The 27,284-nt window shown below is 46.9% G+C and overlaps 1 protein-coding gene across 15 annotated transcripts in view; it reads right to left on the bottom strand.

Moving 5' to 3' along the window:
• CELF2 (CUGBP Elav-like family member 2) overlaps nucleotides 1-27,284 on the bottom strand; it is a 1,226,917-nt gene that overhangs the window by 153,341 nt on the left and 1,046,292 nt on the right. For 13 of the 15 annotated variants that reach the window (XM_079914891.1, XM_079914887.1, XM_079914888.1 and 10 more), the window contains one exon: nucleotides 14,624-14,820. In XM_079914891.1, the coding sequence (XP_079771017.1) occupies nucleotides 14,624-14,801 (178 nt within the window). In that variant the 5' untranslated portion in view covers nucleotides 14,802-14,820. Of the gene's footprint in view, nucleotides 1-14,623; nucleotides 14,821-14,977; nucleotides 15,281-27,284 lie in introns of those variants that run through there. The other 2 variants (XM_079914881.1, XM_079914883.1) reach the window with 2 other exon arrangements.

The following is a 27,284-nucleotide window of genomic DNA, read 5'->3' as shown; positions in this document are numbered from 1 at the left end:
CAGTAACTCTGTAAAAATGGGTAAGTCAGCGTGGGGCCCCAAGGAGGTAATACTCCACTTACCCAATCCACAGCTAATTTTGATCGCCTAGTCCATGCCAGGCACTGAGCTAGGCACGGGAATTGCAGAGATACAAAAGATATAGTCTGCTAACAAGCAGTTTCAGCGAGTTGCATGAAAGACACTTATGAAAATAAGTGTTAGAAATTCTAAAAGGCTTTCAAAGTGTGCCTGGAGCTTTGATTTTTACAAGACAGTATTATGTGCCTATTATTATTTGAATAAATGCCACGAAAGAAAATGGGAGACCGAGTTGTCTTTTGAACTCCACATGCAATATTAAGGCTTAGATTCAAGGTCATATGGAACCCACATGGCGTAGGTAAAAGGAGTAAGAAGCCTTAGAAAAACAACCCCAAAGCGTGTGTTAGATTTTTAAGACGAGATCAGCAGTTTTCCCTGGCATCATCAGCTTTGCTCAAAGTAGCACTTAATCTCTGTCTCTGGCTCCTCTTCTAGAAAATGGGGGTGATTTTCCTGGGGAGTGCAGAGGAAGTGGCCGGAGGGCAAGGGGAGGATGTGATAGGGCTTTAACGGTTTCCTCACTTTGAAGTGTTCTAAAAATATAGCGTTTTCATCGCAAACACGTGATGGGCTATGTGTCGACACAGAATTTTGTGTTGCTAGGGCCGTCTGACCAGTAGTTGTACAGGTCCTCGTGAGGCTCTTCAGCTGATGCAGCAGGTGAAGACAAGGCCACAGAGAGGCAGGTCCCCCTACTAGCTGCTGAGCCGTCCCGGCAGGGCATCCTGAAGCTACATGCAGGCCCCCCGACTACTCCCGAGTCCAGGTCGGATAATCAAACTCTGCCAGTGGCCGGAGACTCTTCCCTGCCTCTCAAGCTGTCACAATTTTATTTGCCTGGGAGTTTGAATCTGTGGCGTAAAAGCCTGACATGTCCCACTTCAACACCGTGCTCCTAAGTACAGATCAGAGAACAATTAGGAAGAGAGGAAAACCCAGCAAGCCGATTAAAAAAATGTGTCTTTATTCATTACATTTCCTTAAGTCTTTTTCTACCTTCAAGGAGATGCAAAGCCTTGGCTCTTGGAAGCCTGGCCTTTTGCAAGCACGTGGGCTGGGTGGAGGGAACCATCCGTTGTCTACCTCCAGAGGGGAACGTGACCCACATTGGACTTGCAAAACAGCTAAGGACTGTCACCATCTGGCAGCTGTGTGGCGGCCTCTGTCAAATGAACTGGTGGTCACAATCCAGTTCCCATTAGACAGGTGGTCCCTCCACAAAGAGAGCATCGCACTCAGCAGCCTCTCGGCCAAGAGGAGAGTGGACGGGGCATGGGAATTGCATCTTCCTGTTCTGCTGAACCAGGTTGCTTCCTGGGTGGCACAGGGGACAGGGAGGATGGCAGCGGCTCTGAGAGGTGTATTCGTGTTTATGGCTCCGTCGAGCCCCTCACAACACACCTCGACCCATGCCTCAGATGCCGTCTCATTTACCCTACTGGGAAGCAACGTTTTTCCAAACTGGGTTTTGTCTTATGCAGCTACATGGTGGCTGTCTTCTAAGACCAGCCCCAGGACATGCTGACTTCAGTCAGGGGCTGGCAGAGATGACAGTCCCCGCCATACTCTCTCCTCAGTTTTGGTTACAGTGTGAATTAGGGACTATGTCTGGGGCAGAGGATGCTGAGAACGGTCCTCCTCAACCTTCCTGGGGCTGACTAGCATTCTCGCCCCAAACGAACAAGTTGTGGCTGATGCTAAAAGAAAGGGCGAGATCAATGGTCCTTTACCCTCCAAAGGTCCCGTCTACCTGGACAACGCATGGACGTGTCAGAGGATTAAAGCAACAAAAGCCCTAATTGCAGTTCTGCCGCTCAGGGACTTGATTCTGTCTCAAAGGCGAAACGGAGTTGGTCTGTTTCCTCCCAGCCTAACGGAAGTGCTTCCCCGGCACAGCAGCGGAGTGAATAAATTAAGCAATGCTTTTTCATAACTCATGTGAACAGTTCTGCTCTCATCTTCTCTTTAATAACCTGGAATTATTTTCAAAAAATTCATACACACAAACATCAACCGACAAAAACCAAACACACAACTAAACAAACATCAACCGACCTGATGTAGAGAACCTTGAAGCAGCAACACAGAAAGTGAAAAATAAGAGCCTAACATCTTGGATTAGGTTGCATGAACTATATAACATGGTAGGAAAACCTGTTCAGCATTGGTACCCATTACTACAATACTTCTCTACTCAACAGAATGTAGGTCCCACATAAGGGATGCCTTAGGAATATAATTTTTTTTTTTTCTTTGCGGTACGCGGGCCTCTCACTGTTGTGGCCTCTCCCGTTGTGGAGCACAGGCTCCTGACGCGCCGGCTCAGCAGCCATGGCTCACGGGCCCAGCCGCTCCGTGGCATGTGGGATCTTCCCGGACCGGGGCACGAACCCATGTCCCCTGCATCGGCAGGTGGACTCTCAACCACTGCGCCACCAGGGAAGCCCCAGAAATATAGTTTTTTTAGAGAGAGGTGTTAATGTGCATGAAAGCTCACATTAGCTAATACACCTATTTCCTTCTCAAAGTGGTGACTCTTCTAATAATCACTTTAATGGTAATTAAGGATCACGTGCAAATGAGCCACCCCATACAGGCTTCCGAAACAAGTGGTGATTCTGGGTAGTGGGTGGGGGTGGGTTAAGAACTAGCCTCTGTGTGAAAATGACCTCCTGGAGGATGGTTAGTCCAGGATGCCTAGAGATTCCTGCCATGAAAATCAGGCAACTTTATTCCACTTTTGGTCACAAAATGCCCCTCTACTGCCAATCAACCATCTTCAAAACTGAGTGCAGCTGGAAACAAGACAGGCTGCGTAAAGAAGAGTGAAGGCACTGGGATAAATGTTTGAAAATAACTCAAAAGTAACATCCTATTGATGGTAGTTTAGATGCAACGTCAAATTTGAACCAATCATATGGAAAGGTCTGAGTGCCAAAGACAAAACCGAACCAAACCTGAAAACCCCCAAACAGAAAGCCTAGTACAATATTAAACACAGTCCAATGTACTGAGCAGTTATGACGTGAGGCCTGCAGTTACTATAGAACGTCTGTGGGAATCGGGGCCAAAGCAAGATAATCACACATGGAATTATTCCGAAAGAGTCTGCTGTCCTCAAGACCGGGCATGCTAGGATCCAGAATTCTGAATAACTACATAGGTTTAGAATCGATAGGAGACCCTCTAAAATCGGATTGAGTTGCAAATATTTGTTTTACAGAATTTTACCCTCTTTTGTCAGAGATCACTGGTTTTTACTGACTACCCATCCCCTGTCTCATGCTGTCATGTCCTTCTTTTCCCCCACATAATGCAGGTGTAAATTGTGTATAATATTTTCTAGCTAACTCACTGAGAAAGAAGCATCAGAAGGTTTAAGACAGCCCTTCCTATTAGACACAGGTTTTACAGAATCAAGAGCCCATTACTGTGCTCTTTTCTCATCTTCGTCTTCTCCCACACCTACTATACACTACCTACATGCTTCACTCAGTCCCCACCCCACACCAGGCACTGTACGAGGCGATTTACAGCCAATATTTTATAAATAATTTATTCCTCAGAAGTCTACCTCACAGGCAATAACACGTACAGCTGAAGAAATGGTGTTCAAAGAAATAAACAAACTTCGAGTTACCACAAAGTTCAAAATATACGTGTGTGTGTGTGTGTGTTGTACACAGGACACATGTACACACACACCTCCCATGAGGGGTCAGGCTATCAGTCGCTCATTCGTGTCATCTAGATGGATTGAACAGTTCCATCAGGTAGGGGCCGGCTGTGTCTTCAGGACCTGGCACCAGTGTGACACTGAGGGGGACAGTAAGGACCAGCGGCTGCATGACCACTGCCTCAGTTATGCCAACAGGAAGCTGCAAACTGCGTGCCCTTGGATTTAACAGAGAACCCTCAGAAAAGCTGACCGAGTAAAACTTGGGCTAATCTCGCCCTCAACTCCCTATAGGGAGAAAGAGGAAGGAAGACTAAAACTGAAGAGAAAGGGGAAAGGGCCTATTGGGGACGTGCACTGCTGAAAGGAAAACCCTCAGACTCCCACCTTCGCACGACCTTGGGGTGCCCCAAAACTCTCACTTCACTTTTTTTTTTTTTTTCTCGGTACGTGGGCCTCTCACTGTTATGGCCTCTCCCTTTGCGGAGCACAGGCTCCGGATGCGCAGGCTCAGCGGCCATGGCTCACGGGCCCAGCTGCTTCGCGGCATGTGGGATCTTCCCGGACCGGGGCACGAACCGGCGTCCCCTGCGTCGGCAGGCGGACTCTCAACCACTGCGCCACCAGGGAAGCCCTCACTTCATTTTTGTTATACGAACGGCACAGGATCCTCTGCTCGTGAGGCCTCCTGGGCGTCTGCTCCGAAAGAGACACCGCGCATGCACACCACGTGGACACCGACGACCCCAGGCCGGCTGGACGTTTCTAAACGACTTGGGCAGTCGTCCCTTTAACGACATTCAATGCTTTCTCTCCTTGTGGTGCCCAGAACATGGCCTGTTCATCTCTATGTTCTCAGCACTAGACACAGGCCTTGCACACAGTAGGCGCCGATGAACATTTACTGCCATGTAACAGGTCCTTTGGTAAACACGTGACTAGTTTTCTGGGCCACGTCTTTCATCTTTTCTATTCGAGGTTAAATTCCACTTTAAATGGAACCTGGGGCTTTCAAGGTGACCCTAAGGTCCAAATATCCCCGTTACAAAAGAGGGAGGCATGAAGCCCCAGGGGAGCGCCAGCCTGAGGGCCACTCCTGGGGGGGGAGTGCTGTACGCAGCTGCCCCCCAGCCTCTCCATAACTTCCATCCTTTTCTCTAAGTTCACCACCTCTTCTGTGTAAAAGTTTGGCTCAGACTCTGCACTTGGCCTGCCGTGCCAACATTTTAAGTCTAAGCCCCAGAATCCTGGGGTTTAGCATTAATTGAAAGAGCTTATCTATATATAGCCTCACTCTGCACTTCAGCATCTTCCAAGCTTCAATCATATTCTCTTCGAACTTTTTTTCTTTTGGAGAGCACAATCTCTCTTTTTATGTTTGGCTCCAGCCTTTCTCTCTTCCCATTCTTGTGACTCCGCGCTCTCAGGTCTTTCAAGTTAACCTCCAGGACCTTTCCAGATGGGCGCCCCTTCCAGGACCTTTGTGATTCGTGCTGCCCTGCCTCTGGAAGGCGTCCATCTTCTCGATGGAACTTCAATAACATTTCCTCACATGAGGCACTGTGGCCTACATAGGAGCGAAAAAGTTCTCTGTGAAAAGTGGTGAATTACCTGTTCCTTAACACTTGGTATCTGGCACCTGCGTTTGGAATGTTTAGCATTTGGGGGCCATTTTTTGACCATTACCTTGTCGGAAGCCTTGCTTCTTACACCCCTCCCTCTCCCCACGATCAGGTCTCTCTCTACATCTGTGATGTGGTTTCCATTAAACTAAAGGGAGTTTGGGGGGCATTTTTTTTTCACCTAAAACTGAAAAGAAGGCAACAAGACCTGGCTGGCAAGAGACCATGAAACAGCACAGAGGATACTGAAGACGATTTTGAAGACAGGTCTCCATCCACATGTAGGTTGTGAACTTGTCCTACAAACGTCTAACACACCCCACAACGTTTGATAACGATCAGATTCTGGGGCACTTCAAGAGGGTGATGGGTGGCTATTCTTTCACTCTCTTCGATTCCCTTCTCTAATTCCAATTTATGATCCTCTAATAGAAAGGGGGAAATTATATTCCTTTATTCTTCCAACTGATCACTGCCCGAAGTCTATTTCTCCAGTTGGGTTTCTCTAATCTGAATTAATGGCAGGACGTGGATACCATATCGGGGACATCGTTCTCAGTCATTTACATACAGAGTGAAAAAATATTGATCCTAATATCAATTTCTGTGGCTTTTAAATTGCCGTGCCGATTCTCCTGGACCCATTAGTTTTTACCATTATAACCTGCCCCTGTCCAGCCAAGTAACTCCTTTTTCCATTAACAGCAAACCTGCTTTTTTGCTTGCTACCTATGTGTTTGTCTGTGTGACTCAGTGAAGAGGGAGTTTGTGAAATCCACACGATCGTAATCCATCATTCCACACAGGCCTTCTTTCCCCCGTGTTCCTTTTTCCATCACACGCACTTAGGTCCAAAGGGAGGGAGAGCTGTTCCAATAAGAGGTTTGCGCTAGCCAATATCAGACAGGAAAACATGAGCATGGACTGTTTCAGGACCAGTGAAACTGGACAAGGAATAAAAATCTCATGCCTAAATCTTGGTAGCATTTGGCGCCATAGGTCCAAGGTGAAAATTCAGTCTTTTAAGAATCTACGAACACAAGATTAAAAAAAAGGGAGCTAACTGAGCTAACCGCATGGCACGTTTTACCATGGTTGGAATTATTAAAGATAATGGATCATCTATGAAGCTAAGGGCTCATAAGGTATGTAATGATTTTATTTCTATTTTTAATGTTAGCGCTTCTGAACACTTCTAAAATATAACATAACTATAGTTGATTGTAAATTTTAATTAGAAGCCAAGGTTGAAGAAGGAAGAAAGTCACCCTTTCAACCTGATGGCCCGACTATCTGGTGTCCTTGGAGCGAAAGTGAGAAGAGAGTCGTGCTAAGGCCACTCTCAGGCAATGCATACGTACTGCAGAGTAAGTAGCAGCATTACCCCAGAGGGAGCACTTCCCTTTCTGGTTAGGAAACGGGACTTCTCATTTCCAAAGACATTTCATAATGACCCACAGTATGGTGACGCAGAACGGTACAACCGCGTAACAGATGGTGGAGCAACTCTAATGTGGAGAAGTCTCATTGGGTGCAAATAAAAAGGCAAGTAAGACCTCCAGGCAGGCAAACTATCAATGCGTCCGTGGGAAATGTGAGTTGTGATATCACCTAGACTTGGCTTTTTCAGTCAACCTCTAATATGGTTGGAGGGATTCAAACAGACAGAAGGCATGAAATCCTGGATTTACTGTTCATGGCAAGTTTCTACCCCAAAAGCCCATTCTCCTTTTGTCCAGACCCTGTTTTTTTCTTTATTCTTTTGCCACTTTAATTCCAGAAATGCAAATCTACTGGGGACAAGAGGATTGGGGACCAGCTGACGTCCCAGACAGAGGAGAAGAAAACAAAATGGCTAGAAGCAACCTTAGGTTAATTTCATTTCTTCTTTGATACCGGCTTGCTCTGTGTCCTCTGGATCGCTCTCCTGCCCTTTCTTCTTCTTTTTTCCCTCCAGAGATGTAAGGACCAGAATGTACCCAGGACAGATACCACATGCTAGGGTAGATGCCGCCCTTTAACAGAAATTCAGGCTGAGCCAGACAAGCACAGCCCGATCTCTCAGCACAGAGTATGGGGTGTTTAAAGGGATTCCTTCTCACTATAACTTAATCAAGGCTCACTTGACATTTCTCTCTCATTCATCTCAATCAGTTCCATGGGTGTGGCCTGCGTAAGCCAAAATAATTTAAAACTCCATTTCAAAAACTTGAATTGTTAATTTTAAAAAATATAGCCCAATGCCATAACTGACGAACCCACCTCTCCCAAGGATGTGACAAGGATCCCTGCTTGCATGAGCATAAAGCCTCTGACGGCATTTTAGGTTTATCCTGCGAGATCTCGGTCAGCCAACAATGAAAGGAGAAAAGGATGTCACAGTACGTTACACAGCGGTTTCTGTTAACATAAAATTAATTCAGGGGCTTCCCCGGTGGTGCAGTGGTTGGGAGTCCGCCTGCCGGTGCGGAGGACACGGGTTTGAGCCCTGGTCTGGGAAGAACCCACATGCCATGGAGCAACTAAGGCTGTGTGCCACCAACTGCTGAGCCTGTGCTCTGGAGCCCGCGAGCCACAACTTCTGAAGCCCGCACGCCTGGAGCCCGTGTTCCGCAACAAGAGAAGCCACCGCGATGAGAAGCCCTCGCCACGCACTGAAGAGTGGCCCCCACTCGCCGCAACTAGAGAAAGCCCGCATGCAGCAATGAAGACCCAATGCAGCCAAAAATAAACAAATAAAATAAATAAAAATTAAAAAAAGTTAATTCAGGGTGAAAGCATCCTTCCTGTGGGCCCCTGAGGCAGCACGAACATAACTCGGGCTGTCCCAGACAATCTAGGGCAGTCACCCTAGTTTGCAAGAAATTTAGGGCAGAAATCCTATCCCCGACTTGTGTGCGTTAAAAATGTAAAATTGGTTCATCTTCCTGCGTTCCGAACTCTTTCTCAATTACTGATTTCAAGAGGACAGCGCTGAAATAAACTGGCTCCAAGTACATTTCTGCTACTCAAGGGAAGAAAGCAAAGGCAGGAAACACAAAAATGAGATTCTCTCCACACCCACCCCAGCCCCACACCCGCCCCCGATATCCTTCCTTGAATAAAAAGGGTCGAAGGTGCTCTTACAAGCCTTTCACATTATGAAGAATCATCAAGGTTGTAAGAATATCAGCTCTCCTTGGACTCTACCAGCAGCATCCAGCTTTGTCCTTTCACTGAACATGTACAACAGTTCGGAGGTAGGTATTATCGATACTGCAAAGACACAGAGATCGAGGCTGGTTCTCCAGACTCATCTGTGATAATAAACACCAGCTATCGGTCCCCTGACTCCAGGGCCTGCTCTCAGGCTGCCAGAGCCCAGAGGGCTGTCCTGTCAGATTCTGAAATAAGGACAATTAGCTTTGGTGCTTTTTGCCCTTCGTTTCCTCCTCTTTGCCTCCCCTGTTCGTCCCCTGGCCGTCGCATCTCATCCTCCAGGACAACTTTGCCATCGTGCTGAACTGGGAATAGAGGAGGTTGAGCTCAGCTTTCTGTGAATGAATTCCTAAAGACTGAAGTGAGGGCACCGAGAAGGAAAGAAGCGACTCACATTCTGTCATCACCTAAGATCGGTGGAGGGAGGAGGGAAGGATGAAATCACCTGAAGGCAAACCGCTGTCTAGGGCTGTCCCTGGCGTTACCCCAGCGGGAGCTGAAAGGGCAAAAGCTGCTCTTTTGAAACTTAAAGGTAATCACCCTTCCCCGAGGAGCTGTGAATGTGATTTTTGTTCCACCCACTCTGGACTCGAGGCGCTGGAAGGGCTGCAGCTGCACGGCAGTTAGGCCACAGCCCCCAAGCACATTTCAAGAAAAAAGGAAGTTCTGTTTTTCAGGCCTGTGGCGCGGAGCGCTGGTCGACGCAAGCCACTTCCCCTTCCTAGTTCTCTTTTGACTGAGAAGTCACCCAAGGGAGACAGTAAAAATGGGGTGGGCAAGGCACTGGTTAGGGTCGAGGGTCTGCTTCTACCTCCCATCTCAAATGTCAAATGACTATGCTGGTCACTCAGCACAGGCTCCGCAGAGTTCCTTCCGGGAAAATCAGAACAATAATACCTGAGTGTTCAAACTCAGAAAAGCGTAACTAGCATTCATGAAAGGGTAGGTTTCTTCAGGGTGCTGGGATCCTGAGGTATAATTCTGATTAAAATGGAAACCTCAAGAGTGATGATCCAAGGTACACAATTGATCTACTGCCTAGAGGTTCTGAGTTTGGTGTCACTGGACCCCATCCCCGTCCCCGCCACCCCTTCCACTGTACCTCGTTCACCACCTCCAGCCCCCCAACCCTTCCTTCTCCAGAAGACCCGAGCTACCCTCCATCTTTACCAGCTTCAGTGAACATTCTGACACACTGAATACCCTTCCTGATCTTCAGCCACATTTCTCTTGCGCATCTCCAGCCCGACACTCCCTGCTCACTCGCTGACGGACAGAGAACCACAACCGCCAGGGCCCGCTGAAAATCGACACAACCTGGGGGTACCTGCAGCCTCCCGTTCAATAATCCCCTTGTTCTCCCCCCTACTGGATTTTCCAAAACAGTCATTTTACACCGTTTTTCTTACGTCTTTGATTTCACCCAGACTTCTCAGAAACACACTGCCTCCTGAGAAGTCCAAGGGCATCTGTGACCGAGTGTCTACCTCCCTCATTAGACCGAGACTCACTCTGGTGTTACTTCCTGCTAAAGGCTCCACTGTCTCGAATGAAGAATCTTTCCATCCGTTGACATGTGCTCCTCAGCCACTCCTTTCGTCCCTTCAAGGATCCTGAGCTTCACCTTCCCTGCACTATCTTTTTTTGCTCCATCTTCTTACCTTTGTCTCAAAAACAAAAGCGCTGCATCTAAGATCTCTTTCCTTTCATGCTGTGACTTCCCAGAGAGGGCAGTATCCACGCATAGCCCCACACAGAAACCTACGCAATCCCTCTCCCGACCTTCCCCATCCTTCTGAAATGCTCCCAGGTCCTCCAGTCATCAAATCTGATGGCTTTTCTTGGCCTGCAGCCCGCTTGACTCTTCTGAGGCACCTCAGACTCAGAGCGATCAAAACTGAACTGACCAGCCCTCTCCCTGTCCACTCCCACCTGCTAACTGCTCCCCCAGTCCTCCCAGTTAGGCCCAAAGCTCCCAGTTGTCACTGCCCCAATGGAGTTATTAAGTCCCCTTCCTCTCTCCATGGTCATGTCTGTGTCACCTGGTTCCTCCCTCTCCGTTGCCATGACAGCGTCCTGTCCAGGCTCCACAGATTCCCTGACATGTGACACCAGGCTCCTGGCCACCTTCCCTGTTGCTGAAATACCTTCACAGACCCTCTGCTGTCTAAGAAATAAAACTCGAATATTTTAGCCTGAGAAGTAAGTCTTCTAGGAACCGGCCCCAGTCTTCATTTCTAAGCCTCCTAATCGTCCCCACTTCCTTCATTTCCTGTATTTCACATTTCCTCTGAACTCTGGGAGAACTCAGAGCTCCCAGGACCCGCCCTGCATGTTCTCACCTCCACGCCAGAAACAGGCCAGCGTGTCTACTTGTCTTTACTTACTGAAATGGTATTATTTTTTTTGTTCAAGACTTGGAAAAGATGCCATTTTTTTCCTATCTCCATAGTTGCAAGTTATTCATTCCTCTCCTGAACCTCCAGAGTTCAAATATGCTCATCTCTTTCTTGCTTACTCTTATCTCATGTTCTTTTATATTATAGTTACCTGTGTATATATTTACCTCATTATCCCTATTAGATTTCAAGTTCCTGGGGGCAGTGATAATAACTGTAATAACCACCACCACCATAGCGAGCTCCTACCACAGTCCGGTTCTGTGCAAAGCACGTGTTCTCACGATCTCAGCAACCCTATGAGGACTGTCTCCATTTTCAGGGGAGATTAAGTAACGTGCCCAAGGCCAACATGTAGCAAGTGGTACAGCTAGAAATTGAATCAAGGCTTGCTGACTTCAAAAGCCATGCTCTTAACTAGTATATATTCCTATCTAGACTTGACCAATAACCACTAACTAAAACACGCCTTTCCTAGGTCCTCGGAGGTGGGATGGTTTACTGAGCCAGGTTCCCCAGAGCTGCTGAGGCTGCTTGATCAACACATATATTTATGTGAGAGAAGAAACAGATAGCTTAGACTCTAACTCTTGAAGGATACTTTCAAAAACAGAACAAAGTTTTTATGCCTCAAGGTTAAACAGAACATCAAATGCAAAGTGACAGGAAAAACCTAATTCACCTGGATTAGGTAACAGCCTGATTTTGTCTCTTTCCTTGGAACTGCTGATGTCAGTAAGGCAACGAGTCAAGGCCATCCTAAAAGCCTTAGATAATTTAAACCATGTTTAGAGAGAGTCTCCAAATTTCTAATTTCTGAGGCTCTGACATCAGCCCTGGGAAAACAGGATCATTTTACTCTGTTGATAGTCAGAACCAATGTAAACGTGGGGTCGTATCTTATCTATGAACAGGCGAATAACGTATGGTACACATAGGTCTCGGTGTAAAGAAAAGTGGTGGTGTTTGATCTCTACACGTAAGCATCTAAGGGCTGTAATCCTCCGAGAGGAATGTCATTATACAGCTCAAATCCCATGACAACAAACACCGTTACAACAGAGATGTCTGTATAACAAAAACCCTTTCAAGCTTTGGCTGACAGCCCATGTACTTCAAGCAATATTTGATGTGAGACTTGGAGTTCACAGTAATGGGAATTGACCTATATTTCCAAAGGTAAGATTTGAATGATTTCATCTGTAACTTCCATCCCATGATACCATGAGTTGGAGTGATGTACAATCTTGAGCCAGGGGCATAAAAACTAAGGACAAAGACAGACGCAAAATCAACCCTGTTCTTGAAGGGTGAATTTCCTTCCTTTCACTTGGGGAACCCTTAGGGAAAGGAGAAGGCCTCTGACCCAACCCTGAAATAAAGCAGACCAAGGCAGGTTTTGGCCTCATCTCCCTGAGAGGCGAGATGGAGTAGCCCATGAAGACAGATGAACTGGGCTCAAATTTCTACTCTGCCGCTTACTAGCTGGGTGAACTGAGCTATCTGTCTTAACTTTCTGTGATCCTCAGTTTTCTCATCTGCAAAACGATACTAATACCATCTACTTTTAGAATTCCAGCAAGAATTAAATGAGATAACCATGCAATGCTCCTAACATAGAGCCTGGTACGCAGCACGGGCTCCAAAAAAGTAAATTCCCTCCCAAGGCCTCCCTTTCCCTCCAAGACTCTGAGCTGATGCAGACTGTTTAAATGAAGTTAGATATAAGACCTAGTGAACGGAGTTAAAATACAGAGTCACAAATACGGCCTGGTAAAGATACTGATCAGAGGGAACACCGGGGAAAAGAGAGCAAATGGTAGAAGAACTAGGCCAGGCATAAGCATTTACTTGACTTAGAGAGAGGTCTTTTTGGCTAAAGTAGGACACGTGTGACCAAAAGCTAAAATGCACGTAACAAGGCATCGGAACAATAAATGAGCTTTGATCATTATGTCGGAAGTCATTTTGAAAAATGCTGAATAAACTGAAATCTGCAGGCACGTTTTCCTAGTCAAGGATGAACTGTGGTTACCGCTCTCAAGCACTGGTTTACTGCCTCCGGCCTAGTGTTCTGCGGGTGCCACTCTAGATGGTGGGAAGGCCCTTCTTTGCTAAGTCCTGAGCTGCAGCCCATTCATTATCCTGCCTTTGGATACGGTGAAAGTATTGAAGCCAATTCTAGTCTTCTCCATCTGGGAAGCACGTAGGTAAAGAGTTAAGGAATAGGCTCAGTAAAGAGTCCCAGCATTGCCCTAATTTGTGATGTTTTTAATCCTCTTGATTTTTAAATATCTAATTTTCCATTTTTCAAACTATGGGACCATCAAGTATGTGATGACAAAATTCTTAAATATATTCTTTTGAAAACACTCTTGGTGTTACATGATAGGTTTTGAGATAGAAAAGGAGAGTCCTATAAACACAGGCACGTCTGTTCACCTTTACAAAATAGATATGATCTAGGGGTTTTAAAATGTCTTAAAAGGTTCCAAAAAGTCCTATCAGACCTCAGTAACTACAGGGAACAAGAAATGGACCAACGTTTCTCAGAGTCAGAGAACATCAGAGTTTTAACAATGACCTAGTCCTAGCCCTTCACCTTGACAGTAAAGAAGAGGCTCAGAGAGTAGTACGCGCTGACGTTCATATGCTCAACTGAAGTGTGTGTGCAAGCCGAACAATGAGCTTGCAGGAGCTCTTGTGAGAGGCAACAGAGAAATAAAATAACAGGCCAGACAGAAATACCAAGGGGCAGAGAAACAGCAACTGTGAGACCCACAAAGAGATGGAGGAGCCCTGGGTACGAAATCCAAGCAATCAAGACCAGAGAAAGAACAAAATTACTAAAGCGAGGTTAAAACATGGACAGAGACCAAATGGTAGCAGCAGAGGAGATATCTTAACTGAAGTCTACAAAGGGCTTACAAAGGGTGACTCCAATACCCAGAAGCTCCAACCTGGACAGAGGTTCCCGGCCTCTGTTTCAATAACTGTACCCACCCCTGCAGAATCACTCTCCTCTTAAAATGGAGGCAGTCACAGCCACCAGATTGTACACGTGAATCTTACCACTGCTTAAGGGCGTAAACCAGAGGCATTTTTGAAGGTGTGCTAACTATTTCAGGCCACTAGGGTGCTACTTCCCGCCCCCAAAGGCACACTTCACTTAATGATCTCCATTTAGACCCCAAGAATTAATGTCCCTCCTAAAAGTGTACCCTTTATTCCTTACACCAGTGATTATCACTGTTTATAAGGTACTTCAAGACCCCCACAGCCTATGGAAAAGTGAAATGCAGCTGTAATTACATGGGCAGTAACAGAAAGGTAGGGGTAGAAAGAGCTCGGTTCCTCAGAGAGGCAAGCCACTGCCTAGAAAGTGACCTCAGGGAGGAATCACGCGCCCGGACGGAGGCACGGCCGCGCCGCCCCCGCTCCCCTTCTACCTCCCCGCATCCCAGGCCATCTGGTCCACCTGTCCGGGAAGCAGGCGGGCGGGGGGTCGCGGGGAGGGGGCCGGCTGGCCGCGGGGCACAGGGGTAGCGGGCGGCTCTCCCTCGCCCTCCTCCCTCCCGCGATTCCCGGGACGCCCAGGCGCCCTGCGCGCCCCTGACCGCGCGCGCGCGCCCCACTATCTGTACCTTTACTCTGGGGAGGGTTCTGACTCCGGTCCCGGAGGACGTTGATCTGGTAGACAGCTCCGTAAGGCTCAAAAAGTTCTTTCAGCTCCTTTTCCGACCAGGACCGGGGGATCTGTCCGACAAACATCTTAATGGCATCTGGGTCTGGTTGGTCTGAGTGATCCAAGGCGCCGTTCATCTTGTTGGCTGTGCCGTTACTGTCAAAAAGGGAAGCGGGAGCCAGAGTTAGGGCTGCAGGGTGAGGGACAGGAAGACAGAAAATCGGGGGTGGGGGCGGGGAGGCGGAAGAGGAGCACGGGGCAAAGTGCCTAATGAGTCGTGGAAACGTGATGAACTAAAACAAAGCACAGGCACCATTAGGTTGCTCCTCAGCGGCAGCGGCGAGAGCTCTCACTGCAGGCTGCTGTTCAGTATCGCCGCCCGACCCCGGGCGGCGCCCTGCCGGCTGTCACCCGGGGCGTGGACATCTTGAAACCCGGCTCGGGAGGCAGCTGCAAGTTAAGAGCAGGTCTCGCTTGGCTAGGCTGCCATCAAAGCATCCACAGCGTTATCAGCCCCCACACTGGCTCTCGCGTGGAAAGAAAGGCGGGGCTGGATTTCTGCTGGCTTTCCCACCCTTCCACCCCTTTGGGGAGGTTTTTGGAAGAGAGGAGAGAGGTGGTAATAATAAAGTCACATGAAAAGAAAATGAAACACTCGGCAGTCCGTCAGATGACTAATGCAAGATGCTGGTGATGAATTTGCAGAGCGCGCGAGGCATCCATGTGTGCATCAAATTAGTATGTTGTTGCTGCTCGGAAGGGAAAGTGCTCCAGCAATGCGGCTGGGTGCAGCCGATTGGCTGCCCACGCTGGAGAAAAGGGCCCGGGCGGGGAGGGGGGCTCCCATTTAAAAAGCACGTTGTTTATGGGACCCGGGCACAAAGGGTTTAATTCAGAGAGGCAAAGGCGATCTCAGAATTGCCTGCTTTGTGCCGGGAGGAAAAAAGAAAAAAAGCAGTCCCAGAAAGTTGAGTTCCCGCTAAAGGACACTGAATATTTCAAATCTTTCACACTCCGTAAATTGCTCTCTGTATATCTGACATCCAGATGTTGCACTTGAGCTCTAAACAACCATACGTTCGGGAGAGAAAAGAGGAAAGTCTGCCTTTTCTTCTCCTAGCTTCAGTAAATATTTGGGGCCGATACAAAGGGCAAGACCATAAGCTTTTACATATCAATCCTCCTTAATGCTGTTTCCCAAAACCCTTCTTTGAAAGAGACAATGCTTGTTTAGAAGGTGCAATTCCAGTCACCACCATGTAAAAGGATGATGAAAGTGTTTATGTTTTACTTGGATTCCGCCCCCACCCCATTTGAGCTGCAGTATATAGTAAAGCAAAACCACATACCCTCTGTCTCCCCCGCATACCCCCCCCATGCACCCTAAACCCACCTACTCTGCCCAGCGAAAGGCTGAATGCCCTAAGCAGCATTCGTCTGCAGTACTGTGCTCTTGACTCCCAGCCTGTGAAAATACGGTAAAATGCACTTAAACTCGGCAGACGTAGAACCTACAGAGCCTTGTCCACGACTGTCCCTCAACCCCCAGCCTCCAGCCCAGAAGGCAGAAAGAAAGGGCCACATGGACTAAAACTTCACTGCAAATGGTCACTTCACTGTAGCCTCAGGGAAACAGTAAGAAGGTTTTCAAAGATCTTAAGTAGGCTTCCTTATTTCAATCAAAACCCATCAGAGCACCTTAAATTTGCTGTGAAACTAGGCTAGTCCTGAGCCCTTGGTGGTGGTGGTGGGGGCGGGGGGAAGACACTGATGGCTAACAAACAAACAAACAATAAAACCTATGGAAAGGAGAAATCCTGAATTCAATTTAATCCCGAGGGGAAAATGATGCCAAATACTCTTCACTAGGTCCTGGCTTCAATTCCTACTTCTTATCCCCCAATTTACCACTCTGTTTTTTAATCCTTGAGATAAACAATCAGACTAACTTGAAGCACTTTCAGAGCTTTCTCTAATCAACCTTATTGTCATAAAAAATGTTCTGTCGAATACAGTGTTGAGCACAAAATCTTCCTTCAACAACTCAGGTGTAATGCAATGCCTGCTTAGATTAGAGTGCGGAGCATTTAATCCCGTTCCTGTGCACCTCTACTGCTTTTCAAATCGCCCTCTGGGAATTCAATAAACACTTTAACCCGTGGAGCCCGGCTCGGGCAGGGCGGAGGTGGCAAAGGCCCACGCAGAACAGAATGTAGCATTCACAGCTCGCTGACAGTGTGGCAAGACTTATTTCTGGGACAGGAAAGGCTTGTGGTTACCGCTGTTGACAAGCAGCTAGAACGAAAAGAGGAAGGCGTTGCCACAGGTCCCAGCCAACAGAGAACGGAAGTTCAAGAAATGGGGCTCCTGCATCTCGCCTGCACAAAGCGCGGTTAAGACAACGGAGGGGTCAGGCAGCAGCACACTGGTCCGGATATCCAGAGCAAGCATTCATGGGCCTCCAAATGAGGGGCCGTTTTTACTTTCTCAAAAAATACACACTCACCGAGGTGCATAAAGGAAGGGACGCTGCAAAGAGGGTTTACGCCCTTTGGTCTTTATGTTGATATGTGTTTATAATCCCCGTCCCCCCGCCAGCCATCCTTCACAGGTGCCTTTAGATCTCTTGTACCCTGAGGCAGAGGAGTGTTGGGGCTCAGGGTCTGAATCCTGGCACTACCACTTCCTAACTGTGCTGCCCTGGGCCTCAGACTCTGCATCTGTAAAATGGTAACAAACTCCACCTCATATAGTCACGTGCTTAGTACAGGACGTGGCCCTGGGTTAAGTGTCTAGTAAGTGTTAGCTGTTTCCGCTGTTCATCTTTTCTGTGCACTTGTGATGCACTAGAAATGAATGAATATCACAAGTCTACTTTTCAATCCAATTTTTTTCATAATATGGACTCAAACACAATTCATATCCTAAGTAATAATAACAGGCATCTTTCAGCGAGCACTTATATGCCAGATACCATGCTAGGTGCTTTAAATCCATTATTTCTAATCCTTATAACGTCTCTGTGAGAAAGTATTATTTTCCAGATGCAGACGTCCAAGAAATAAATTCCTTTTCTAAGATTACCAGCTTATACATTGTAGAAGTAGAATTCGAACCTGGGCCCAATGGGCTCCAGAGCACGGAACATTTCTAAACCATCATGTGGCCACGTATTGTATCGGGTCTGCTTTGGGCTGAGAGTGAACAGCTTATGGTAAATCTATGAGAAGTCAAGGCCAAGAGCAAGACCTACTGGTTCCCTGGAATCACACTGCCAAGTAACAGGCGGCACTATTAGGAACACATATACGCATCTTTCCTCTTTCTGTGTTGGAATTAGGGTGCAAAGTACTGAACTTAAGAGTCCATGAAGGCTACCTTACAACCCACGTTTTCTCCATAATCGTATAACGTGTCTCCATCTCCACTGACTGCCTCCCTCTCTATTCCCACCGGATGACATCGATGAGCACCTCTCACCCATATCTGCATCCTTTCCCAACTACCTGCCCATTTTGCAAACAAATGTTCCAAAGGTTTGCATCAAATGCTAAGAGCATGCAGTCCCTTCCCTTAAGTAAATCCAACTATGTCTAGCTGTTGCACAAATTCAAAATAACATATCTGGGACTTCCCTGGTGGTCCAATGGTTAAGATTCCATGCTCCCAATGCAGGGGGCCCGGGTTTGATCCCTCGTCAGGGAACTAGATCATCCCACGTGCTGCAACTAGAAGAGCCTGCATGGCACAACAGAGACCCGGTGCAGCCAAATCAACAACAGTAGCAGCACATCTTCCAGATCAAAGCATCAGTGGTCCTACCCCACTGATGACCCCTGTTGCTGCTGAATCCCATGCCCTGGATGCTGACGGTATTGCAGCAGACTGGGTAACTCTGTTCTCCTGTGTGAGAGCTCCTCCTTCTTTGGACAACTTTCTTCCCAGCTGATACTCATTTCTACCAGAGACTTACTGACTTCTTTTGTCCTCATGGGGCTGCAAGTGCTGACACTTCTAAGGAAGCCAGAAGTCATGTGTCTAACAGTTAAACCTTTTGGAGGTACTTGCCAGAGGCCACAGCAAACCAATTCGATCTACACAGAGGCGTAATTATGGGAACAGATACCCTAACTCTCAGTAAAACTCTCAGTAAGATCTTCTATTTACTGGAATCTGATCTCGGGCTTAGAAAATTAGACTAGTTCCCTTCCCCACACTCCCTAGCCATCCTCAGCCTCCAGGACAGTGCAGGAATTAGGTTCAAATTCAAATATTTATTGAGAGCCTACTCTTTGCCAGAAAACTCTGCCAGGTACAGGACACACAGCATCACAACAGCTCCAAGAAGATGGAATTATTATCCCTGTTCTGGAAATGAAGCAATCGAGAGTCACAGAGGTAAAGTGCCTTTTTCAATGTCACACCCCTAAGAAGAGGCGTCTGCAGAATCCGGACACAGTATGAAATAACGGCCAATGGTTACTGCTTAATATCCCATGAACTGGGTTTCTCTAGGGTGATGTTTCCTTTGGACTCAGTGGCCATTGGCAGGCCCGAGACACAAGCCATACCTCTCTGCTGGCGCCCCACCTACAAACTACAATACCATCCTGGACGCCAATTCCGCTTTTGCTCTCGGCCAAGTGCCAGCTATCAGGCTCCTCCAGGACAGATGCCATATGGAATTGGACCACGAGTTAGAGAGCACTAAGCCAGCGGGCACTGGTGGTATTAGTCTCAGAGCCAAGACGAAAATATAATGATGTTGGGGGAGAAAAATGACGGTGCTTACTCTTTGCTTTCAGCACTGGCACTGACCTACTTCCCTACTCTATTTTCGAGTAAAGAGAACTAGACCAACAGAGGATATGCAAAATCTTCTGAGGTTCCTCTAAGCAGCAAAATATTACAGAAATTACAGTAATTGATTCAATGTATTCTTATTATTGTTATTATTTCCAGGACACAAGCTTTTATGAGGTCCAGTGAATGCAGGTTTCTTTTTGGAGAATGCAAACAAAAGAAGTGATATTTCTATTCTTTTATCTTGCTCTCATTGGACAGCAACCTTCCGCATTACATCTCCATCTCCCTTATCTATACAAAAGGAAGAAAAACAAACTTACAAAATGGGTATGAGAAATGCCAAGTGGCTATAAGTAGTTTTATAAAAGTTGAAAGAAAGGACATAAAATGCCACCTTCAGAAGGTATACAGACCTGAAAACATCACAAAAAGATGCCTTGTCTTGGAAAAATTTTGAATAAAAGATAGCTAATCTCCTTGGTAGTTACAAATAATCTTATTACTCCCATACTTTTTTAATCCATCTTACTTTGGTCCTTGGAATATCCTGCATCAGCACTGCCACCTGTGTGCAATGATGGGAATTTCTATAACCTGCGCAATCCAACAAGGGAGCCACAAGTTACATGTGGCCACTACACACTCGAAATGAAGTTAGGGCAACTGAGAAACGGAATTTTAAGTTTTATTTTACTTGAATTAATTTAAACTTAAATAGCTCTAAATGCAAATATAAGTAGTTTTTTTGTTTGTTTGCTTGTTTTAAAGACAAATAGGAGTTGAGATTCACCAAAACATTTCATCAGATAGTTGTGTTGGGAAAATAGAAATGAAGGGCCAGGAAGATGACACCAATGCTTGAGTCACCCGAGAGCTAGTCAGTGGGCAGTGGGCTGGCTGGCCTGGGCTCTCGTTTTGGCTCAGCATTAAATTAACTGTGGGATCCCAGGCTAATCCTGTAATCACGCTGTACCTCAGTTTCCTCACTTGTAAAACAGAGACACAACAGTTCCCATCTGGTTGTTAGTTTCTCTAATTCTGCGAGTGGCTGGTCGCTCAGGGCTTCTGCCAGAGAGAATCCTCTCTCTCAGTTTGCGCCAATTCTTCCTAGTATCTCAACTGCAGTCAGCAGACAGGCCACTCTTTCAAAGGGCCCGGGGACCACTTTTTAATATCCCTTGTACTTAAGTAATAGCCCATGAAGAAACAGGTTTTGGGTGGCGATCGCAGGAAACTCTCCAAGGCTGAGCTGCGTGAGGCACAAGCAGGAAGAACCTGGCGATGGGCCTGGTGGCGGGCAACGGGATGGTGTGAAATTCAGTAACGTTAACAGCCTTCTACACCGTCCCTGTTGCTTACTATTTAAGAACAGAATTCTCTCCTCGATGGATTGGCAACGTGGTGCGAGGGGTACAGCATCAGCTCTCTGTCACTCCACTACTCGCTGGGGATCAGAGAGGGGCCCTGCTCCAGAGTTGCGACCCTCTACTCTAAACCTAACCCTCTCCATTTAAGAAGAGGCATTGGCTGTCATCCAACCTCGAGCTCTGGGAACTGCAGCTCCCTTTGAAAACACACCACTTCGGGGTCACCGTGAGGAACACCTCTATCTCCTGCGCCTGCCTTTCAACACGGCACCTCTGCACTGCACCGATACAGGTGCATCTCCATCGGCGGGATCCTGGTGTTAGATTCTGGGAGACCTAACGAAACTCTCCGGATATCAGTTTACTCAGCAATCAGATGATGAAACCAAGGCCATTCCTGTATTTACCTGGAAGGTATGGATATAGTTTCTCACATGCAGCCAAAGTTTTGTGAGTCAAGTCTCCACCAGTTATAGAATGGTAACAGGACGGGGCCCTCAAACTTGGAGGTGAGACTTCTGCAGATCAGCTGGTGAATTCACAGAAGATTAAATAGATCAAATAATACCCTAAGTCGCTGAAGGAGGCAAAGCCTTTCTCCAAATGGTCAAATTGTAAATAAATTAGTTTGTGCTCCTCTGAAGAAAAGTTCAAGTTTCCTGTAAGTACGCCCACATGTAACATCTTCATCCCTGGGCTTTGACAAAACTTGAAATGAAATAAAATTTATTAAGAATGGACAGCACATCGATTTCATTCGCAGATGACTAGGAAAGCACGCATTTGTGATGGGCCTTCCACTGGACGGCTGGAGTTAACGCAGGATTGCATTTGGATGCAGGTCTAAAAGTTATCCATTCGATTACCGGGGTAAAATGTAACCCTGATTCGTAGGAAATCATTCCTTCAGAAAAGGCCTCACAACACGGGTGTCTGGACTCACCAAGGGGAAACATTAGCTTATCTCAACCTGACTGCGAGTAAAAAGCAAAAAGCTAGAAAACCCCCCCAAAGTAGTAAATGTGGAGGCATCCAGGGGGTACCTGAAGGCTGAACACACACAGCCCTGGCTGGGAAGGCAGCGAAGCATCAGCTCCGGACAGCCCCCGCCCAGGGAACTCATTCCCTTCTGTGATTTATCAGAAATAGTTCCGTGGACTGCAGAGCAGAAGGTATTTGTATGGGAGAGTTCTTTAGATGAACTTTTAGAAATGGCAACAGGGAAATAATCATCACGCAGAAGATTTATATCAGGCTTCACCTTTTCCAAGTGTTGCTGGAGCACACGTTAATTAATCCTCCCACTCCAAGGGCCGAGGTCAGCGCTTCTGCCCCCACTGCACAGATGAGCCAGCGGTGGCCGGGGTGGGGGGTGCACTCGCTCGGGGCGCACACCCCTTCTAGGAGCCTCCAGTCTTTTCACCTGCCCACCGCTAAATGCTGCAGAATTCACCTGTTTGCTTGGGCAAGCACTTGCAACTGGCCCTTCTGGATGATGGAGAAGACACTGGCTTGGCCTCCGTTAAGTAACTGAACCCGTGAATCATTAGGAAATGAAGACGGGTGTGAGGGACAACTCAATACTGGCCCAAACTTCCCAAACCGAACACTAATTTTTACCTAAACTGTCTCTCCCCTATTCACGTTCCGGCAGCGAGTGATGAAAACGAGGGATATATACTGAGAGTGACAACACAGCTCCTGGTACCCTGCACCTGGGCTTTAGCAACTGTGCTTTTCAAGGCAGATAACTCCTGCTTCTACCGCTGGCTACAATATTTTGCCTCGAGTTACTTATGCAAGAAAAAGAAAGCAATCAGGGCGGATTCACAACACTCTCCATCCACTGAAGAAATACTGGTAGTGAAAGTGGGTGGTTCACCTTTGTGGGATTTCAACCCCTACTCCTGCCCCCGTCCCACCCCCAAAGGTTATTTGCACACAAAGCCCTTTTCTTACTCAGGTATTCAGGACCTGTCTTTTGTCAGGCACGGTGCTTTTTTTTTTTTTTAAAACATTTTAAAATTTAATTTATTATTATTATTTTTGGGGGGGAGCTGTGTTGTGTCTTCATTGCTACGCGCGGCTTTCTCTAGCTGCGGCGAGCAGGGGCTACTCTTCATTGCGGTGCATGGGCTTCTCATCGTGGTGGCTTCTCTTGTTGCGGAGCACGGGCTCTAGGCACGTGGGTTTCAGTAGTTGCAGCACGTGGGCTCAGTAGTTGTGGCTCATGGGCTCTAGAGCGCAGGCTCGGTAGTTGTGACACACGGGCTTAGTTGCTCCGGGGCATGTGGGATCTTCCCGGACCAGGGTTCGAACCCGTGTCCCCTGAATTGGCAGGTGGATTCTTAACCACTGTGCCACCAGGGAAGTCCCATGGTTTTGGGTTTGAAGGAGAGAGAGTTGAAACATATGTAATTTATGCCCTTAAGCCACTAGTAGCCACTGATCAGAGTCAGCCGTATGTACAATATGGAATCAAACCACAGAACGCTAAGGCCCAGAAGAGAGCAGTATACACGGGCCTGCCGTCAGCCAGCCAGAAGGGATACATCTGGCCATGGGGACTGGCATTCAGCATCGTGAACCACGCTACATCCTCGTGGTCCAATTTGCCAATGGAATCTGCAATCATCAGAGCCACAGGATGATAAGCTATCCCTGAGTTGGCAGTGAGACTGAATGAAAACCACTGCAGCAAGGGAGCTGGGCCTGGAGAGGAAGCGGCCACAGGTGTCTCCCATCCCGTGGAGCATACATTCGAGACAGGGGACCTGAGCCACCTGGAGAAGAGTGCCACGCGGACCCATGGCTGGACGGCCGTCACCCGCACTGCTGACCCTTGAGCTCGGGGGACAGCCCAGGGTCCCACCTCTGCTCCCAAGGCCATCAACTGGAAGCCCATTCCGTCCATGAAGCCCTTCCAGGTCCGCTTTTCACCCTGGCCTCTGGACTATCTCCTCTGCTGTCACCCGCCTCCAGCATTCCTGTCACTCACTATTACTCTCCTTGGTCTCGTCTGATCAACCCTCCCATCTGACCCTCTCCAGTGACAGCTGGCAGAAGGCTCTGGCGTCACTTGGATCTCAGCACCTTTACAAATAACCTCTTCCCGTCTCCCTTTCCTCCAGCTGGGTTTCACGTTCAACTTCCCTGTTTTTCTTACTGCCTCAAACTGCCCCCTGCTCCACCCCAGATCCAAGACCAGGAATAATGTCTTACAAAGAACACGCACATGACAGAGTGATTGCTGGCCTGCACCCCACCCCTTCTCTGACTGTTGAACCTACGGAAACTGTCATTAACTGAGCCCCCAATTCGGCACATGGTGAGACTGTGAAATTCCTGAGGACAGGGATGTCTTAATCATTCCCTCAATGCGCATTTCGGAGGTGACCCCACCATTCAGGCATTATTCAAGGTGCTGGGGATAAAACACTGAATCAAATCAGGTAAAACTGCCTTTATGGAGCTGCTATTCTAGAGCAAGGCATAAAACGAGCAAACTAAGGAAATCTTCTAAGAGACTGGAAAGAGATCATTTCAATGGAGAAAAAATAAAGCAGGAAAGGGAGATGGGAAGGGTTGGATGCCAGGGCACAATTCTAAATAAGGCATTCAGAGAAGGCCAGCACGGTGCCTTGAATTCAGTCTCAGTATAACCTCAATGCATATTTTCTGAAAGAAGAGATTTAATACAGCGAGAAGTCTTAAAAGTTGTCAACATTCAATCACACACTACACAATCCGTCACTACGATCATAAAGAACCACGTTATCCCACCTGGAACTGTTGTATTGAATCTGGGGGTCAATACACCCATAACCAACGAGTTACTGAGTCAGGCCTGTTTTCCCTGAAATGCCCACTGGGTCCACTTGTCCTGGTGCAGGCACTGTCCTAACTCTGACTACTCTGATGATAACATCGTTGCAAAACCGTTCAGGGGGCTCTCCTACTTTGGACCAAAGGACCAAGATTTCACTGACCTTTGTGCTGCCCTCGGATTCACAACTCTATCTATCCTTCCGTTAAATATTGATCATCTGTCCATTCATTATTCATTTCATCATTTATCAATGGCAAAATTTAATCTCAGGCTGCTCTTTCCTCAAGCTGCCTCTGGCCTACCTTCCTCAGTCATAAATGATGTGTAATCAAGGAATACAACTTAAACTGAATGCCAGCCTCAGGGATGCAGCCAGCAGTAGAAGGGTGGAAGATAAGTGCAGAGGAGATCAGTAATGCTGCTGTTTCCTTCCACTCACCTGGAAAATCAAAAGCTGACAGTTAATAAGAACTAACTATGTCATATTAATGACCATAGTTTAGATCAGAAAACAGAATCCATTTGTGAACAAAGATGTGTATTTCTGTACACTTGCCATTTATGAGGTTCAGATGTACTTCTTTTTTTCTGATAATGCCTTCAACTCATGATTGTGAAATGCCAAAAACAGAATACCAAAAAAAAAAAAAAAAAAGGACATTAGGACTTCCCTGGTGGTCCAGCGGTTAAGACTCCATGCTTGCAATGCATGAGGCGTGGGTCTAAGATCCTGCATGCTGTGCGGTGTGGCCACAAAGAAAAAATAATAACATTTTTTTTTTTTTTTAAAAAGGACACCAGAGCAGTCAAAATGTATTTCACAAAGTTTCCGGCCTGATGTTTATGCCCCTTAAGCCCCTTGGGGGAGCTTCCCAATCCTTTACTCAAAGAGTTCTTGTTTTATGTTGGTAGGTAGCTGGGCTGACTTACATTCTCCAGGAGTTCCCAAGGACAGCCGCCCAGCAGAATAATTAATTGTGTAACGACTATCAAGTCTCATCTACAGGGTCACATTATGCTCAACAAATTCTGTTTAAGAACACAAGGAAGTATATCATGTATCGTTAGGAAGAATTTCTTCCAAATAAGAACAAAGAGAATCACTGCCCTTCAGGATAAGCTTTCAACTCTACTACGAACTTAGCTAATCAGACCGACTCCCCTACCTGGGGGGCTCCAGGTAGCTGAGATTTTACCTTCTCATTCTAACACGGCTGTGAGCATCAAAACTCAAAATCCGTGGACCATCTAATTTGCTGTCGTCACATGCAGCAACCGATTTTGCTGAGATGCTTCGACTTTGGTGGGGGGGTATTAATTTTTATTAAGTATTCTGCTCGATTTTTTTTTTTTTTTTTTTTGCGGTACGCGGGCCTCTCACTGTTGTGGCCTCTCCCGTTGCGGAACACAGGCTCCGGATGCGCAGGCTCAGTGGCCGTGGCTCACGGGCCCAGCCGCTCCGCGGCATGTGGGATCTTCCCGGACCGGGGCACGAACCCGTGTCCCCTGCATCGGCAGGCGGACTCTCAACCACTGCGCCACCAGGGAAGCCCTCTGCTCGATTTTTATCTGCCTGATTTTTGGCTGGGAGAAGTGAGAGAGGTGGGTGAGGACTGGGGCAGAGATGAGTCGTTTCTCTTGTGGGAGTTGGTTTTTCCAAAGTAAATTATGTTTGTTCCCTGATCAAGCAGCCAACTTTAATTCTTTCTCTTCAAGACATCACAAAACATGACGCTTGAGGTTTGAAAATGAGAAATAAAGGGCCCATATAATAGATGATTGTGTTATCATTCACGGGACTAACCATGAATTTTTTAGATCTTTCTGTCCCAACATAAGAAAAGGTGCTGACAGGTTTTAGAGGAATTGCACTAAATTCCTAGATAGCAGTCCAAAACATGTGCCTCTCTGATAGTCTGCTTAAAGCAATGGAAAAAGAACTTTGCCAAGTTTGTGTAATTACTTGAAGATGACCTCCAGAATTGTATGCATGTCAGCTCTTTGTGTGTTTCCCTATGAGCAAACATGCTGGCTTGTCATGCTACAAAACTCCATTTCAAAAGACAAAGTCCAAATGACATTCCACTTTGCTAGTTTTTAAATCTCTAAATCACTTCTTAAGATGAAATCAATACCAAAGACCACATTCTGATTCGGAAATCTATAGGCCTTCTCCCTCTCTCTCTCAGCATGTCATAAATTCCATTTAGCATCTTAAATCACCAATTAAAATAGGCTTTGACATTTAATTTGCTTACTCCCTAAAAAAACACACCATCAGCTCTAACCCCCTAAACAAGTAAGAATAGAAATAGGATTATGTGCAAAATTATAAAGGCTGTTATTCCACAAGGCTGAATATCATCATATCAAAATTCCCCATAGCTGATTTTTTTTAAAAGCCATTTCTTCATTTTTTGACACTACATCTGGCACAATGAATACAGATGATCATTTGTTTATATATCTGTCTAACTGCCTCTCCCAAACACAGCCAGATGGAGTCTTTCAGAATCAAATTAATTTCAGATTAATTCACTCTGGACCCACTCCAGTTCCATGACTCCTTGCTTTGAAGCACCAACCAAACTGATGGGAAGTCATGAACTGAAAAGAGC

Source organism: Stenella coeruleoalba (genome assembly GCF_951394435.1).
Source record: "Stenella coeruleoalba genome assembly, chromosome: 2".
Taxonomy (NCBI): domain Eukaryota; kingdom Metazoa; phylum Chordata; class Mammalia; order Artiodactyla; family Delphinidae; genus Stenella; species Stenella coeruleoalba.
Note: the sequence above shows the minus strand (reverse complement) of the source record. Positions and strands in the feature narration are given on the sequence as shown.